Raw genomic sequence first — 18,267 nt, 5'->3', positions numbered from 1 at the left:
AATTCTCCCTGAATTTAAGGTGAGCTGTATTGCAGGTCATTATTATCACCTTTTTAAGTAGGATCGTAACATATCTGAAGCTAATTAGCCAATAGCACTCTAGCCATGAGCTTATCACCATATGTATGGTAGTAAAAGTAGGCCGAGCAGAGGGGATGGCCAAGTAATGTCAGTGGCTGGGCTGTCTAGATTTAATCAAACTTTATTTATATAGCACATTTCTTACAGGATGTGTTTAAAAGTGATTAACAAATAAAAGGTGAGAAAGATAAAAAGAAAGTTTTCTAGACTAATAACTAAGACAATAATTTTTTTTTAAAGAGAACTTATAATAACAGTACACATAAGACTAATGCATTAAAATACATGTGATTATATATGGGAATAGGGTTATTTTAATCATAAGTGAAAGCATGTCCAGAGGCTGTTCTAAGGCCAGGACCATAGTGGCTGAAGGCAGCCTCACCAAACGTTGTGGTTCTGAGTGACCTTTGGAACAACTGAAAGGCCAGTGACAGAGGATCAGAGGGACAACCCGGCACATATGCTTTTAAGATATCAGAAATGTATTCAGGTGCAAACCCACGTAGTGATTTAAAAATCAATAAAGCAATTTTAAAATCCACTCTAAAACTAACTGGCTTACCAATGCAGTGACTTTAAAATAGGTGGTGTGTATGTGCTCTCCTCCTGGCCTTTGTAAGCACACGTGCTGCTGCATTCTGAATGAATTAAAGCTGGCCAATGTTTTTTTGTTGAGGGGGGGGAGACCAGACCGGATTGCATTGCAATAATCAAGCTTGTCAGTAATAAAAACATGCATTAGTCAGTGTGGGCTTGACAGAGGAATGGTCACACTTTGACAATATTTCTAAGCTGATTTGGTCACAACCAGCCTAGTGGTTAGAGTGTTGGGCCAGTAAACGAAAGGTGGCTAGATTGAATCCCCGAGCTGACAGGGTAAAAATCTGTTGTTCTGCCCCTGAACAAGGCAGTTAAACCACTTTCTAGGCCGTCATTTTAAATAAGAATTTGTTCTTAACAGACTTGCCTTGTTAAATAAATGTAACAAAAAAAAAATATATATATATTTATTCTTTTAGGTCGGTCTAAAAGAACACCTAGGTTTATAGCCTGGTGGGTTGTGTCTAGTAGTCTTGACTAGCTGTCTGAACAGCTTGTTACTGCTGTCTGTACTGTCTCCCCTCGTCTGTCTGTCACTGATCCTGAATTTACATCATGTACCTCCATACTACTTAGTGTCCAGAAGAGTAGGTTAGGATTCCAAGTATGCTACACATGTTCAATTTGCATACAATTGTAAGAATGATGAAGAGTGTCTCAGTCGACATGCTGTAATGTCTCAAAGAAAATGAGGAATGGGTGAAACTCCATGCCTCCACATTCTCCTGGGAGCCTCTTGTAATAAAGTTCCCTGATGCACCCCTGTCTCCTCCTCTGTCTCTTCTCCCCTCCCTCGTTCCATAGGGTGCTCCCGTAAGGAGATCACAGAGCACTGGGAGTGGCTGGAGCAGAACCTCCTGCAGACACTGTCCATCTTTGAGAACGAGAATGACATCACTACCTTTGTCAAGGGCAAAGTTCAGGTACTGTTTAGGGTATATATGAGTCACTTAGCAGATGCTTGTCTCTAAAGAAACAGTATGGACTTCTCTGGGATTTGGAAGGTTGGTTGTGTTTAGAGCGGTTGCATGGTGGGGTTTATGGAGTTTCACAAATCTTTGTAATGGTGTTTGTGACAATAGCAATGGTGGTTGTCAGCAATTCATTTTGACAGTTTTGACATTGAAACGTATGACGTTTGACTGTGACATGTTCGTCATGCCAGGTGTAATATTAGTCTAGCATGTAGTCAAACTAGTATTGTCAAAATGACTCCTGCCAGGGGCAAAATAACGAAGCCCGGCTGTATTTATTTATTATAACCTAAGAACAGGTCCAGCTCCTGACACAGCCTCTAAATCAGGTTCTGTATTTATCTGTATGGTGATGAAGTAGTTCTTACTCAATGAATAGATTACAAAAGCTAGCCAGATAAGATTGATTTAGTTCTCTCACTTTGTCTGCCACTCACTCTCTCACTTTCTAGCTATCTCTATTTGAAAATGAATTGTTGAACTTTTATTGATTTGTCTCTCTCAAAGTCCTTCACTCCCTCTATTGGTCCCTTGCCCCAGGGTATTATCGCAGAGTACAACAAGAACCACGATGTGAAGGAGGACGATGACACTGACAAATTCAAGGAGGCCATCTGTACGTTCCGTAAGCTGTTTGGCATGCCTGAAGAGGAGAAGCTGGTCAACTACTACTCCTGTAGCTACTGGAAGGGCCATGTGCCCCGGCAGGGCTGGCTCTACCTCAGCATCAACCACATCTGCTTCTACTCTTACCTGCTGGGGAAAGAAGGTAGGGACCACTGGCATGCTGGCACAGGTACACACACCATTGCATAACTGGTTAGTACTACGTACCGATTATGCATAGCTTTTGAAGACCCTTCAGAAGTCCCAAAAATAGTACAACCCCTTGATATTTTCTCTGTGTGGATACAATGTCATTTGTAAGATGAAGTGATGTATATTTCAAACTATCAGCTCTTATGCAACTCAAAAATATATAAATGCAACAATCTGTCTTCAATCTCTCTCTCTCTCTCACCCTCTTTCTTCCCCCCTCAGCCAAGCTGGTGATCCGCTGGGCCGACATCACCCAGCTGGAGAAAAGCGCCACGCTCCTCCTCCCCGATGCAGTCAAGGTGAGCCTTGTAAATCATATCAACTATACTGCATGTTACCATCGCTTTAACGTCTCTTTATCCATCCCTACACCCCTCTAACCTTCATTCATGCTTCCATTCATCGGTCAAGGTGAGCACACGGGTGGCTGAGCACGTTTTCTCGGTCTTCCTCAACATCAACGAGACCTTCAAGCTGATGGAGCAACTGGCCAACATCGCCATGAGACAGCTCCTTGACAACAAGGGCTTTGAGCAGGACCGCTCTCTGCCCAAACTCAAGAGGAAGACACTCAAAAAGGTGTCTGCCCTCAAGAGGTGAGGTTTGGTGGAGGGGATTCTGGAGAGGTCTGGGAAGGTTTGGTGAGGCTGGATGTTGTAGTTGAGATTTCTGTTGGTCTCCCCTCAATAGGATCGGTTGATAGTTGCGGAGGATTGGTATCTGGGGAGATGCAGTATATATATTTTTAGTCATGATGTAGTCATTTATAATGCTGCACAAAATTCTTTGTTGCGGGTGACCTATAACCATTCACAACCATTCCATGTGGTTGCAAGGCGCTGTATGTTTTACACAGTTCAATAAACAATATACCAATACTTAACTAAATGACTACATAAGACCACCAACAAACAACAAAAATGTCTTCAGAGGAAAGAAATGTATAGTCTTGTTTCAACGTGCCTGGAGGAAAACCAGCTGAGGAGGCATTAGTAGTATATTTAAACTGGGTTCCTTTCTAGTAGTTTGGCTCACACACTTTTGCATTCTTTAAATCTACAGCACAACTTTGTCATAATCGTTTCAGGTACAGCTGAACTTTTACTGGCGCTACTAACTTTGAACACCCAAGCTTGCGTCATTAGCCCAAGACTTTCAAATGTATTTCCCTCAAGACAGATTCCAACTCTCTAACCACTACCCATACTGTTGCCCTATATAGATGTCTATTGCAGTAGGAACTGTTGCCCTATATAGATGTCTATTGCAGTAGGAACTGTTTGCCCTATATAGATGTCTATTGCAGTAGGAACTGTTTGCCCTATATAGATGTCTATTGCAGTAGGAACTGTTTGCCCTATATAGATGTCTATTGCAGTAGGAACTGTTTGCCCTATATAGATGTCTATTGCAGTAGGAACTGTTTGCCCTATATAGATGTCTATTGCAGTAGGAACTGTTTGCCCTATATAGATGTCTATTGCAGTAGGAACTGTTTGCCCTATATAGATGTCTATTGCAGTAGGAACTGTTTGCCCTATATAGATGTCTATTGCAGTAGGAACTGTTTGGGATGCATTTTAGGATACATGGGAAATATAAAACATTTGCCAAATGTATTTTAATGTGTGACATACATTTGTAAAGCTATTTGGAATACATACATTTGTATGGAAATACACTGCGTACAAAACATTAAGAATGCCTTCTCTTTCCATGATATTGACTGAAGTGGAAGAGAAAGGTTAAAGAAGGATTTTCAGGCCTAGAGACAGTTGAGTCATGGATTGTGTATGTGTGCTATACACAGCCTGAATGGGCAAGACAATAGATTTAAGTGCCTTTTGAACAGGTTATGGTAGTAGGTGCCAGGCACACCGGTTTGTGTCTCAATTTACTGCTGCTATTTAAAGACAACAGATTATGTCCCGAATTAGATTCTTGACCGTTTCTAGACTAGACAATGTCTTGAACCTTGTTGTCTCACCCAGGGACCTGGATGCCAGAGCTAAGAGCGAGCGTTACCGGGCCTTGTTCCGTCTGCCCAAGGATGAGAAGCTGGACGGACACACGGGCTGCACCCTTTGGACCCCCTTTAACAAGATGCACATCCTGGGCCAGATGTTTGTCTCCACTAACTACATCTGCTTCACTTCCAAGGAGGAGACCCTGTGCAGCCTCATCATCCCCCTTAGAGAGGTGAGTCTGGCTGGGTACAGGCTCTGGTGATAGTCCTGGAGCTTAGTGTTGGCCCGGAGCAGTAGTCTGCACTGACTGGAGATCTCTGGGATTTTGGGTTGTTGACCTTTGAACTAGACTTTTGTGACAATTTTGGATGATGCTAAGACATAAGTCAATGTGGGACCACTATAGATTTGAGATTTTCCATCAGGAAAGAAAGGTTACCTTTGACAAGTTGTGCTGTGTGCTGCTGTAGGGGGTTACTAGCAGGGCAGTTGGAAAGAGCAGCAGCCGGCTTAACACTCTGGTAGGGGCTGTCACTCCCAATCTGCTTTAGTCACTGGCTGCCCCTCGCCCAGCCATTGCCATGCCAATCAGGACCCCATCAGCCATCTTAAACTACCAATCACTGGCAGGGCAGAACGTGGATTGACTACTAATGTCTAGTGTTATGATGTGTGGCACTGAATCAATTCAGTCACCTAGTATGTGGGTTGAAGTGTTGATATGGGGAAACCAATTGTGTGCTTGGTATGGTATGTTGGCCTTAGGTCATTGCACATGAGAATATTGACCTATGTGGTTAGATGGGCTACCTCCGGATTACTCAACCCTGCACCTCAGAGGCTGCTACCCATGTAATATACATGGAATCACTGGTCACTTTAATGCTTACTTACTGCGTTCCTCATCTCATATAATATCTTTTATACTGTATTCAATTTACTAGTATTTTAGTCAATGCCACTCTGACATTGCTCATCCTAATATTTATATTTTTTCTTAACTCCATTCTTTTACTTTAGATTTGTGTGTATTGTTGTGAATTGTTAGATACTACTGCACTGTTGGAGCTAGGAACACAAGCATTACGCTACACCTGCAATAACATCTGCTAAATATGTGTATGTGACCAATAACATTTGATTTGTTATGACTGGCATATCTGTTGTCTGACATATGACTGACATCTATTGTGACTGACATACCTGTTGTGACTGATACATGAATTACATATCTGTTGTGACAGACCTCTGTGTCTCTGTCCCTCCCAGGTGACGATAGTAGAGAAGGCAGACAGTTCCAACTTTTTGCCCAGCCCAGTGTCCATCAGCACCAAGAACAGGATGACCTTCCTGTTTGCCAACCTCAAGGACCGGGACTTCCTGGTCCAGAGGATCTCTGACTTCCTGCAGCAGACCACCTCCAAGATCTACTTCGAGAGGGAGACCACCGGGAGTGTGAATAGCTCCGACGATGAAGTGAGGGCACATCTATGTCATTGTATATCTAGGATTTTGTACACCATTTAGGTCTATACTCTTCCACAACTGCTCCCCAAGTTTGCTGAGAAGTCTCCCTCTACTCCAGGTCTTCAGTAAATACTTAGGATGGTTATCATCACAGGTCTCTGATCAGCTCTTATCATAAAGCACACTGCATTAACTATCCTTACCCTGATCCTGGACTTGTTCTGCTCTCCACCAGGTGTATTCTCAGTATTATTATAGCATCTCATCACAGGTCTCAGAACAGTTGTTATGATAAACTCATTATAATTGACTGCATTAATCATCTCCTAATTCTGAATCTGTGTGTCTCTCTTTCCTCTAGGTGTACTCCCAGCAGGGCTCTCTCCTCTCCAGCAGTCCCCAGCGAAGCAGTCTGGGCTCAGAGGGCTCCTCCTCCGAGGGTGAGCGCCAGTTTAACCTCAATGACAACAGCGTGCCCACCGCCACCCAGGCCCTCATGACCATGTACCGCCGCCGCTCGCCGGAGGAGTTCAACCCCAAACTGGTACGGTCATTGAATGTTCTGTTCACATGTTGGGGGCTCCCGAGTGGAGCAGCGGTCTAAGGCACTGCATCTCAGTGCTAGAGGTGTCACTACAGATCCTGGTTCGATTCCAGTCTGTATCACAACCGGCTGTGATTGGGAGTCCCATAGGGCAGCGCACAATAGGCCCGGCGTCATTAGGGTTTGGTCGGGGTAGGAATGTCATTGTAAATAAGAATTTGTCCTTAACTGACTTTCCTAGTTAAATAAAATGTGGTCGAACACAAGAAGATGGAATTGAACTGGGACTAAATTAATTGAGTTGAATACATTTATTTACAGTAACAAACTGTAATTGTGTGTATATACCTGCATGCTGAATAAGCCATTGGGAATCCAATATCTGCATGTAATAATCTGAGGCTTTTCCCAAGCCTCAAATCAAATTGTATTGCTTGCGTACAACTATTTAGCAGATGTGATTGCGGGTAGTGCTTGTTATAGCGAAGTGCTTGTGTTCAGAGCTCCAACAGTGCGGTAATATCTAACAATACACAACAAAGCAAAGTTGCTTAGGAGCCAGAAACAGAGCGGCCATGTCTATCGGTGCCATCAGTGTCTCAACCTGGATCTAAAACAAAGCTTGGCTTACAGTCAGTGTGTTCTGTTCCTGCGCTAACCTCCAGCTGGCTTTGCATTGCACAGTTCAAAGGCCTGCAGGGAAGTTGCAGATGTAGACCAATGGAGGGGGAAGTTTGTGGAAAGTAAATTTAGATCCGAGTTAATTGAAGTAAATAAAGCCTTAATGAAATTCTTCAGAGACCTCTTGGAGTATTTGTGCTGCATACGTCTGTGTCGAAAGTTAGTAATATTGTTTAGGCTTTGAAGGCTCTCTAGCTCGTTATTTAATGAGGTGGTAATTTAGTTTTTTGCCTCCTACGAACCATCCTGATCTCTCGAGCTTACATTCTGCATGTATTGAAACAATGTAAGCGTGCCAGATTAGGATGGTTCGTACGAGGCTTTTTTTTGTTGCTTTCAGAAAGAGAAGTCTGGTTGTTGGCACAGCTGTTACAAGGGTGTCTACTTTCTTTCTCTCGCTCTCTCTGTCCTTGAACATCATTCTGTAGTTCTCCCTAAGGGGCGCTTTACTTTTTTCTTTTTCCAACACATGCAAGATTATTAACTGTCAATTTGTATTGTTCCCCAGGCCAAGGAGTTCCTGAAGGAACAGGCGTGGAAGAACCACATCACTGAGTACGGCCAGGGGGTGTGTATGTACCGTACAGATAAGACCAAGGACCTGGTGCTTAAAGGCATCCCAGAGAACATGAGGGGAGAGCTGTGGCTGCTCTTCTCCGGTGAGGCCAACAGTCGCACGCGTTCTCACAAACAGTCCGACGTGGGCATGATCTCACAATGCACTCTCACATTCACTATACATACTCATTTGTATATTACATTTTGCCCCCCGGTTCTTGACATTCATGTACTCTACTTTCACTCAGTCTGTATCTCCACAAGCCACGCTGACACACACTCAAAGACCACGCATAGACAGTACTACGTGCTCATACACCAACTCCTAACCTGCATTCGGCATCATGTGGTGGGACCACACATCTCATTACTATAGTTATTGTTACCACAGGAGAAACACATCAGATTTGAGTTTTGGGTTTTCCCAAACCCCCTTTTGTGGTATGAGCACAGAATGGTTCATCATCCAGGTGTATTAGAAGTATTGACAGTCAAATATTAGCTTTTCTTTCAGTGTACTTATGGATTTTGGTAGCCTCATTAAACATGCATTAGCTTGGCCTTGGCAACGTATTCCATTCCCATCTCCTGCCTGAGCAGCAGTATCGTACTGTATCTAACCTGTAACTGGGCTGCATGCTTCACATCCACTGCTACAGCATATTACAGTGAGAGCACACATTCTATAGTCTGCTTACTGTACGCCAAACTGAACACTGTCAGTCTGGTTAACCAGGCTTTACAAACACAACAGCTTATGTAGGGGTTGTGTTAGAGACGTAGGCCTACATTGTGACCACCGTAGCTGTAAAAGCTGACCTATATAAATAAACCTGATGAACCAGTTGGCCTACAGGGAGAGTCACTGCTGAGATCACCAAACAATGTTTTATACTTCAGCCTCTTCTTCCTGGGGGAAATTCCTTGCACCCACGCGACAGCACTAACAGTTAGCGACTATCTACCTGCTCTTTCCCCTAGTGACCTACTTGTGGTACCTTCCGCAGTCGCCATGGCAGCCAAACATCTGCACTTCCTGGAGGGACTGGTGTGTTTACATGTTAGCCTAGCGTCTCTTTTGGCGAAGCTCGCTAGCTGTGTTTTTATTTGGAAGAAGATGGAGCATTTGAATGCAACCTCTGTACTTGTCCCTCAACTCACTGTCACAGTGGGAACAGTTGATAAGCCTGCATTTGACTGCGCTAGAAGAGTGAATTTGAGGGTGTTATGATTCAACAGACTTTTACCCAGGACCCCCCCTTTTACTGGTTTAGCCTTTGTTGTTGTTGCTCTCAGTGCACAGTAATGGCTGCTTCCACAGCTGGGAGTACGGGAGGGGAGGGCTATAAAGGCACTAAGGTTTTAGTGTAGAAGGGATTCTGCCTAAAGTGAGAGTGGAAGGTTTACAACTGCATGTCTACTGGCTGCTTGCCACATCCCTCCGTTAGTAGAGATGGAGTGAGCAATGGCATGTTCTGGTTTCTTCACTCCAACCATTTCTGAAACTGATTACATTGAATATGCAATGCCATTGCAATGCTAGCCTAACTTAGCCAGGTGTAAAATAAACGCCTGAAACTAGATCCCCTATGGTCTTGAAGAGAATCAAAAAAATAACTGTTGGGGGGAGGTTCTCTGTTCAACCAATCCAGTAAATGTGGAGGAGTTAAGATGTTGCGTTGTTAATGTCCAAATGCGGAAGTCGCATCGCAGGCTCTCTTTCCATTTCCCCCTGAAAACTGGAACGTCGGTTTGTTAGCAATTCTCCTAAGGCTGTTAGTTGAAAGATGGGCCTGATATTAACTATGTTCCACCAGACCATTAAAAAAAAACTCAATTGGCTGATGGTCTGGTGCCAATGGGCCTCGTTTAACGCTATACTACCTGTGGTCACTATATCCCCAGGGGCGATCAACGAGATGGCGACCCACCCTGGCTACTACGAGGACCTGGTAGAGAAGTCTATGGGGAAGTACAACCTGGCCACGGAGGAGATCGAGAGAGACCTGCACCGCTCCCTCCCTGAACACCCAGCCTTCCAGAACGAGATGGGGATCGCTGCCCTACGAAGGGTCCTTACTGCCTACGCCTTCAGAAACCCCAACATAGGCTACTGCCAGGTACACACATGGTATATAGTATACACGCATGGTATATAGTATACACGCATGGTATATAGTATACACACACAGACGCACCAGTCCTGTCGCTCAAAATCCACTGCCAAATTAGACATCCGTCCATGTAAGCAGGACGTCACGAGATTACTTCAAAACCGGTCTCTAGGGGCAATATTGGCGCTATTACCTTTAAGTCCTGTGGACAGGGATGGCGGATGGGCGTAAGCTGCGAGCTCCGGCTCTGAAAGTTGTGTGTTCAATCCCAGCGCTAAGCACAATTTGTCTATCCCAAACCTTAACCATTTGGAATTAGTGCCTAATCTTCTAAATGTTATGTATGTGGACAAACATCTGATTCTGCAGTGAGACTGTGAGAGCTTGTTTTACAACACAAACATTAACACTGCTCTTCAGTTTATAAATGGTCAAGTCACATAGTAGTTTGCCACTTCTATAGCTGTCCTGACTCTCCTGCGGGTCCCTAATCTTGGTTCCCCCTGCGGGTCGAAGCCATGTGGTTCCCTCTTGACTGCCAGTCCATCTGTTGGCAGCTTGAAACTCTGAAGACGTTTAACTCAGGCTGAAAACTGTAGTCCAGACCTACTGTCACATAGCTGTTTAATTTGATTTTTGTTTTGCTTTTTGAAGGGCTTTGAGATTCTGTAAAGAAAAGCTCTATAGAAGTTGAATGTATTATTCTGAATAATCTTGGTGGTTCTTCCTAGGCCATGAACATTGTGACGTCGGTGCTGCTGCTGTATGCTAAAGAGGAGGAGGCCTTCTGGCTGCTGGTGGCTCTGTGTGAGCGGATGCTGCCTGACTACTACAACACCAGGGTCGTAGGTCAGTTGGAAACTTCTGGAATGAGGCTGTAGAAGGGCAATGGGTGGCTTTGTGGTCTACTAGTGTGTTAGCCTCTGCATTTTTAACTTGGTCTCAGTGTCTCTATTTTATGTTTTGTGTTCAGATGTGTGTATGTGTCCCTCGGTCTTTGTGCATATCTGTTGGCATCGTTCTCCCTCTTACTGTATCAGTGTCCGCATAGGCCTCTTTTCTGTCTTGCTAACCCCCCACTTCTCCTTCTCCAGGAGCTCTGGTAGACCAAGGTGTTTTTGAGGAGCTGGCCAGGGAGTACGTCCCTGAACTGTACGATTGCATGCAGGACCTGGGAGTCATCTCTACCATTTCCCTCTCCTGGTTCCTCACCCTGTTCCTCAGTGTCATGCCCTTCGAGAGTGCCGTGGTGGTGGTCGACTGCTTCTTCTACGAGGGCATCAAGGTCATCTTCCAGCTGGCACTCAGCGTGCTGCACGCCAACATCCACCAGCTGCTGGGGGCCAAGGACGATGGAGAGGCCATGACTGTGCTGGGAAGGTGAGGACGGGTGAGGGTGGAAGACCGACAAGGGGCCAAAGATACTAAAACGGGGCTTTTCAATTTCGGTCCTGGAGGGCAGAAACACCTCTTGATTTGTTTCTACCTGGTAGGTCATTGTATTCACCAGGTCTGATGAAAATCAGAAGGGTTTTAGCCCTGCAGTACCAGAATTGGAACAGCCCTGGACTAAAGGGACATGACTGATAGGCCAACTCATGAATGGAACACTGAACCTAAACTAAAACCCTAACCTTTGCCCTGACCTTAATCCTAACCATAACCAATTAGGTCTTTCAACATGAGTTTGCTGGTCAATCATGCTACTTTAATTTTTCACTCAGAGCAGACCCCATGAGTCGGGTCAAAGGTAAAATTGTGTTGGCGTAAGTGACATGAGAGATCTTCATCTTGTTTTGAAACACTGCAATAACAACGCTTCTTAATTCAATTAAAACTTGATATTGATACGCTGTCAATATGAAGAATTTAGTTGTGATGACCTTTTTCATAGAGAAGCCTTTATTCAAGGAATATGCTTTAAACGTTTGTGTGTAGGTACCTGGACAGCGTGACCAATAAGGACAGCACCCTGCCTCCCATCCCCCACCTGCACTCCCTACTGACAGACGATGGGGATCCCCACCCGGAGGTGGACATCTTCAAGCTGGTCCGCAGCTCCTACGAGGTGAGTCTTGCACCATGACCATGGCACTGTCCATCCACCCGTCATTCAATCATTCCTTCAATCTGTCAGAGATGGGGTCCATTTCAATTCAGTCAATTAAGTTGAAATGGAATTCAGCCCAACCCTGCTTCCTAGACCCAAGTTTATTCACTGGTAGAACTGTCACTCTGTTTTGACCTTTACTCTGGCTGGTGATTATGCAGTCTCAGTGAGTATCTCAGCCTTAGGATAGCAGCATTGTTGACCTCTCTCTCTGTCCCATGTTGCTGTTTGTAGAAGTTTGGCTCCATCAGGGCTGATGTGATTGAGCAGATGCGCTTCAAACAGAGGCTAAGGGTCATCCAGACCATCGAGGACACCACCAAACGCAACGTGGTAATGACCCCTGCTATTACACACACTGTATGGTACACCAGATGTTTGGTGTGGAGGATTTCAAGTCATTTTAAGCCATCGTTTCTGATTGTATTCAATGCTGGTTAGTTCTGATCTCCTCACACAGCTCCTAAATCCACTGTTCTCTTTCAGGTCAGAACCATTGTCACAGAGACTGCCTTCAGCATCGACGAACTGGAGGAGCTCTACGTTCTGTTCAAGGTGAGTGACAGGCAAACTATTGTAGCCAATAGGAACTTAAAGGAACTCATCTCTTCCTGTAGTGCTTTTCCTCAGCCTCCCTTTTTCTTTGGCAAGGCGTCTCATTTCTCCTAGCTCTCACACAGTGCCCTGCTGCCATGGCAATGCTGAATTATGGGCTATAATTGGAGCCGGGACTTAATATCCTTAGAGACAGACCTAAAACCCTGGCAACAGCATTTTACTCCATTAACACAAAGTACGCTCACTGCTCAGTCCTGTTAGAGGACATGGAGAAAGACAGATGAGGCTTCAGCACAGTTCCAATGGTCAGGGGTGCTGGTATAAGATATGAGAAGTAGAGAACTTTTAATACCCAATGTTGTGCAATGTTCACATTATTCTCAGTTTATCAAGTACTTATCCATTAGAAACATTGTGCAAAGCAATTCAGCTGTATCTATATGCATTTTCCTCACTGTGGGCGACCACATTTTCCCACATTTAGCATAGGTATCACCATTTGGTCTCATTCCACCTCGCTTCTTTATACTTCAACATTTTCTAGGAAACTGCTACATAAATGTAATATATTTACTTCATTCACATTAAAAGCCTGTTGAATCTATCTAATCTATTTCTACAATCTTCATTCTCCAGGAGGAACACCTGACCAGCTGCTATTGGGGTGGAACGGGTGGCAGCAACCCCACGGAGCGCCACGACCCCAGCCTGCCCTACCTGGAGCAGTACCGCATCGACCTGGAGCAGTTCAGGGGGCTGTTCTCCCTGCTCTTCCCCTGGGCCCCTGTCAACGCGGCCCATGCAGACCTCCTGGCCCTGCGCTTCTTCAGGCTCCTGGACCATAACGGAGACTCTCTGATTAATTTCCGGGAGTTTATTAGTGGACTGAGTGAGTATTGGTGGAGGTGGGGTGAGGGGGTGTATCAAATAGAAGTTGACTAATGATTGTAGCAACTAGTCAAAATGAATATTAAGTCTATATAGACATAATGCTATGATAAATTATCGCATCTATGGTGTATTTCAGGTGTTTTATGCCATGGGGATCTGACTGAGAAACTGAAGCTCCTGTACAAGATGCATGTGATTCCTGGTAAGTATGTGTGTGTGTGTACTGTTCACAGAGAGGGACTCCAGAGGGAAATCTATACTCCTTATATGCTGTCATAACTGAGTGAGGGGGGATAGGGGATTGGATTTCTTTACTGTAAAGGAGGAAAGATGAATTATTTTGTTCTCTCCCTCGCTTGGTTGAGCATATGGAGCACCAACCGCAGCTTCCCTTCTCAAGACTCACACAGCAGTATTTTAACTCAGCTGGAAATCTACCTCTCAATCAGAAGAGCTTTCATGGATCTCTGGCTCAGGTCGCGTTAATTCCCTGTATAACAGCAAAGCCTGAAGCAGCTATTGTTTTGGTTCTCGGAATGATGGGGTTAGCTTTTTTCCTTTGCCAGCCACATGGAAACATTGTCTCTGGCAGAATGATATATGTTGAGAACTAACAGATGTTTAGCGAGAAGAGGATACAGAAATAACCGATAAAGGCATTGATTTCAGACTTATGATCCAACATTGGGATGTGTGAGGCCTCGATGGAAAGATACAATTGGATACAATTTTTATTGTACTTTTTCAATTGCAGTGTTTGAGGCGTTATGATAATGCCCCTTACAGTACTTTGAGCATCTGGAAAGGCGCCATATAAATGCTATCAATTATAATAACAATGAGGCCCAAAATGTTGTCTTCCTAATATATGCCAGTCACCTCTGTCCCCTCCCAGAGGTGACCCATGAGCAGGAGGAGCCAGACTCTGCCTTCGAGGCCACCCAGTACTTCTTTGAGGACATCACCCCGGAAACTTCCAATGGTAGGCCATGTCCTCGTCAACACGCCAGAGGTTACACAATGTTTACGCCTCAAATTGCACCCTTTTCTCTACATAGTCCACTAATGTTGACCAGAGCCTTATGTGCCCTCAATTACAGTCACACTCCACTCATGGCATGCATCAACCTATTTCAACCTCTCACCTTTTTTTCCCCTCTTCAGACAACTTTCTAATGTGTCTTTTGACCTTTGCACTCTTGATCTTTCCCTTCCTCCAGGCCTTGACCCCAAGTGCAAGAGCGAGAAGGATGATGGCTTTGTCAGGGTCACGTTCAAGACTGAGAAAGGTACGCACTGCTATAAAACAGTTATGAGACATGCGTATCTATCGCTAGTTTGTAAATGCTCCAATCTAAATGATAATACCTTAAGCCACAAAGTCTACCGTTCATGTTCCTTTTGTTGTTGCAAAGGCCTTTATTTACTGTACCTCAAGAACACCCATTTCACTGTAAGGAAGTTAGCTGTAGCTAACAGGGTTGGGGTCAATTCCATTTAAACTCGGTCAATACAGGAAGTAAACAAATTCCAATTTCACCATTTCCTCCTATGAGAAAAAAAATACTTCCTGAATTGACTACACTGAAATGGAATCGACTCCAAACCTGGAGCTACTACTCAGAGAGGGCAAGGAGGGGTAGGCTCTGAGCTGATCATTCAGGTACAGTCCCTGTTGGTGTCTCAACAGGCCTAGACACTTGCACCACCGTTGGTCTTTAGGGCTGGGGCAGTGGTATGGCCTCTGCCGGTGCAGTCCCCTTCCACCTTCTTCCTCCCTCCTCCCTCTCTTTCAGCTCACCACCTCCCTCATCTCACCTCTCGCTCTCTGTCATCTCCCTCCTATTTGAAATTATTTCAAACCATATTTGACTCCACACACACACACACACACGTGTGTGCACACATCCCAAAACTCTGGGATGAAAAGGGGAAGTAAGTGTTACTTTTCTATGTATCATGTTTTCTTGGAGCAAAAATTGTCTCCGGTCGCTGATTAGGGACGATATACTGATTTTCCAGACAATAAAATTCCCATTAAAGCAATAGATTCCTAATAGAATTGAACAGTCTCCAAGTGCAACTGGGAGTGTTGTGTGTTAAATGGTCCCCAAGCTAGGCCTGCATGCCACTTCAGTTTATTGAGGGCATTATTGGTGCATGTTCTTATTCAGTCAACACTTTCTCCTTGACAATGGCACATGCATTAGTTGTTGTTATGGCCTCCTATAAATAGGCAAAGCGTGCCAGGCTGCTAGCTTTTAACTCTTAACGGCCACCTCTGTTTCTACAGTGAAGAAACTACACACCCCTGACTACCGCCATTACATGAGGCTGTGGAACCAGGGCACCAAGAACAAACTGGACAACATGAAGGATCTGCCCAAACTCAACCAGGTAAGAGCATTAAGAACCACTCCACCTCCCCAGGGGGAGTCAGTGGAGTCCACTTGATCAATGTGGCTGTGTGAGGCTATGAAATTGTGTGTGTCATGCCAATGACTCTACCTCATCTTCCATCCCAGGCTAACCTGTAGGTCTTCCTCTCTCTCTCCTTCAGAGCCAGTTCATAGAGCTGTGCAAGACACTGTACAACATGTTCAGCGAAGACGCCCAGGAGCAGGAGCTGTACCACGCCACGGCCACCGTCACCAGCCTGCTGCTGGAGATGGGCGAGGTGGGCAAGCTCTTCTGCCATTCCAAGGACCAGGAGGAGCAGGACCAAGATGATCCAGAGGAGGCCAAAACCAGTGGGCCAGCTCAAGATGGAGGGACTAAGCCTGAGGGTGTCTTCCAGCAGAGGGGCCAGGGAGAGGGGAAGGAGAAGAGCCAGGCCAGGCCGTGTGGCCCTGCGAAAAGGGACGGCAGGGGCGAGCAGCTGTCTGCCATGGAGATTAAGCTGGAGGACTCATCCCCGAAGGACATAGGGACATCGTCCTCCATGCTCATCTCAGATGACGAGACCAAAGACGACACGTCCATGTCGTCCTACTCGGTGCTCAGTGGCGGCTCCCATGAGCTCGACGACAAGCTTCACTGTGAGGACATTAATGACGACACGGTCCTGGTGCGCAGCGAGAACAGGCCCCATGGGGGAGGGAACAGGCCTCACGGTGAAGGTGGGCCCCATGGCAGAGATGGGGGGCTGCCTCACAGCACCAGCATAGATAAAGACTGGGCCATCACATTTGAGCAGTTCCTGGCATCGGTGCTCACTGAGCAGGCCCTGGTGCTTTACTTCGAGAAGCCAGTGGAGGTGGCCGCACGTATCACCAATGCCAAGAATGTGAGGAAAGTGGGGTACTCCCTACTGTCCGCTAGCGACTATGAGATCTCCCTGTCTGGGTAACTAATGCCTCAATGAAAAAGAGAATTTACAGAGACAGACTCTTGCTCTGTAGGTTGACTGCTTCGGAAACAGGTAAACATGTCATGTAAATGTACAACATGAAAAACCCAGTCTTCTCCTCTTTGTTGGGTGACAAGAATGACAGTCTGCTAGAACTGAAAAGTCTAACATTTGTGTGCAATACTGTAAGAGTGTAATTTATTTTTAAATACCTGCACTTAGCAATGTATTTTACCAGATGTCAACAACCTGTTTTATCTTTAGGGTTAGATTCTGTTCAGCAGAGGGACCAGGGAAGGACAAAAATGGCTTTATTGACCTTTGACCTCAAAAGGAATTCAGGCAGAGCTGTTGTGTATGTACTGTACATGTATTAGCTGAGCTTGCTCTACTTTATATGAAGTCGTGTATACATGTTACTACTAATAATCGCTAAACCAGTTCGACTACTACGTATCATGATGTTTAAGTCTTACAGACCACCAGCCCAGTCCAGGAGTGGCCTGTCACAGTCCCAGAGGAACACTGCTCAGTCGTTGTAGAGTTCTGTTAGCCGCTAACTCATTAGCCGCTAGGCTAATTGACTAACAGCAACCTGTGGGGCAGTTGTACTCACTGCTAATCTATTAGCTGCTAATTTACACACGAAACAATGGTTAAGACGGGTAGCATCCGTTAGCTACAATGAAGAAGTGACTGTACTTCTAGAGTTGGGAAGATTAGTTGCCACCGCTTCAGGATAAACCACACTTGCACTGGAATTAAATATGAATGGTGGTGAAAGCTTTATCTGACTAGATTCACTATGGAAAACACTGTTTAGATGTCATTTGTGTGGTAGCTTAGCCTGCATACTGAACTGTAGAGCACACGCACTTTGTTTTTATCAGGAAAAATGTTCATTTACAACATCTTTTAATTCCATAAGCATGTTTTCTGCCTTTTTTCTGTGCCACTCCTGCACTCGTCGTCAGCACACTCCAAAAGCGTATTTTTTTTGTAACAATGTTTTGAACTTTTTGCTCTGTATATTTTTATGCTGTTTTATATATTTTTTTGTTCCAATGTGAATGATTTTGTCATGTACAAAAGTCATGATTTTAGGTGTACCACTTCAACTAATTAAAAAGTGTAGAATGAACGGTCTTACGCTACATATTAAAAATGTCTCATGTCTCTTTATGGGATTTATCAGTTAGGGTTGCTCATACTGTAGCCTGGAATAAATATTGATACACTCTGTTTCGACATTGAGGGAAGACAGATCTATACAGAGATGGAGACAGAGCACCCTCTGCTGGAGAAGAGAATGTTCCAGAATCAAACCCAAAATCCTGTAATGCCACCAAAGATGAGGATAAATGAGGATGCTTTCATCAGGCTGTATATCATTGAAAGAATGGTCAGTTCCTGTCTACTTAAGGGTCTGGCTCTCCCATAGACACCAATGTGATAGCAGTTGGGTCTGGTCTACTCAGCTCATTGACTTCCATTTGAAATGAGAAAAAAATAAGGGAGTAGAATATCTCTGATGCCACCACTGCAAATTCC

The 18,267-nt window shown here is 44.8% G+C and overlaps 1 protein-coding gene across 2 annotated transcripts in view; it reads left to right on the top strand.

Moving 5' to 3' along the window:
• The window catches only part of LOC124012859 (TBC1 domain family member 9-like), a 28,331-nt gene extending 10,474 nt beyond the window's left edge, over nucleotides 1–17,857 (top strand). For both annotated transcript variants that reach the window (XM_046326864.1, XM_046326863.1), the window contains exons 4-23: nucleotides 1,489–1,607; nucleotides 2,199–2,427; nucleotides 2,700–2,776; nucleotides 2,889–3,073; nucleotides 4,469–4,676; nucleotides 5,714–5,920; nucleotides 6,273–6,455; nucleotides 7,645–7,795; nucleotides 9,600–9,814; nucleotides 10,540–10,657; nucleotides 10,903–11,188; nucleotides 11,747–11,876; nucleotides 12,153–12,251; nucleotides 12,405–12,473; nucleotides 13,113–13,365; nucleotides 13,504–13,569; nucleotides 14,263–14,349; nucleotides 14,588–14,656; nucleotides 15,661–15,764; nucleotides 15,928–17,857. In XM_046326864.1, coding sequence (XP_046182820.1) covers nucleotides 1,489–1,607; nucleotides 2,199–2,427; nucleotides 2,700–2,776; nucleotides 2,889–3,073; nucleotides 4,469–4,676; nucleotides 5,714–5,920; nucleotides 6,273–6,455; nucleotides 7,645–7,795; nucleotides 9,600–9,814; nucleotides 10,540–10,657; nucleotides 10,903–11,188; nucleotides 11,747–11,876; nucleotides 12,153–12,251; nucleotides 12,405–12,473; nucleotides 13,113–13,365; nucleotides 13,504–13,569; nucleotides 14,263–14,349; nucleotides 14,588–14,656; nucleotides 15,661–15,764; nucleotides 15,928–16,716 — 3,644 coding nt within the window. In that variant the 3' untranslated portion in view covers nucleotides 16,717–17,857. The remainder of the gene's footprint in view (nucleotides 1–1,488; nucleotides 1,608–2,198; nucleotides 2,428–2,699; nucleotides 2,777–2,888; nucleotides 3,074–4,468; nucleotides 4,677–5,713; nucleotides 5,921–6,272; nucleotides 6,456–7,644; nucleotides 7,796–9,599; nucleotides 9,815–10,539; nucleotides 10,658–10,902; nucleotides 11,189–11,746; nucleotides 11,877–12,152; nucleotides 12,252–12,404; nucleotides 12,474–13,112; nucleotides 13,366–13,503; nucleotides 13,570–14,262; nucleotides 14,350–14,587; nucleotides 14,657–15,660; nucleotides 15,765–15,927) is intronic.
• The last annotated feature ends 410 nt before the right edge of the window (nucleotides 17,858–18,267 follow it).

This window comes from Oncorhynchus gorbuscha, linkage group LG24 (assembly GCF_021184085.1).
Source record: "Oncorhynchus gorbuscha isolate QuinsamMale2020 ecotype Even-year linkage group LG24, OgorEven_v1.0, whole genome shotgun sequence".
Lineage (NCBI taxonomy): Eukaryota > Metazoa > Chordata > Actinopteri > Salmoniformes > Salmonidae > Oncorhynchus > Oncorhynchus gorbuscha.
This window is presented reverse-complemented; position numbering and strand designations above follow the sequence as displayed.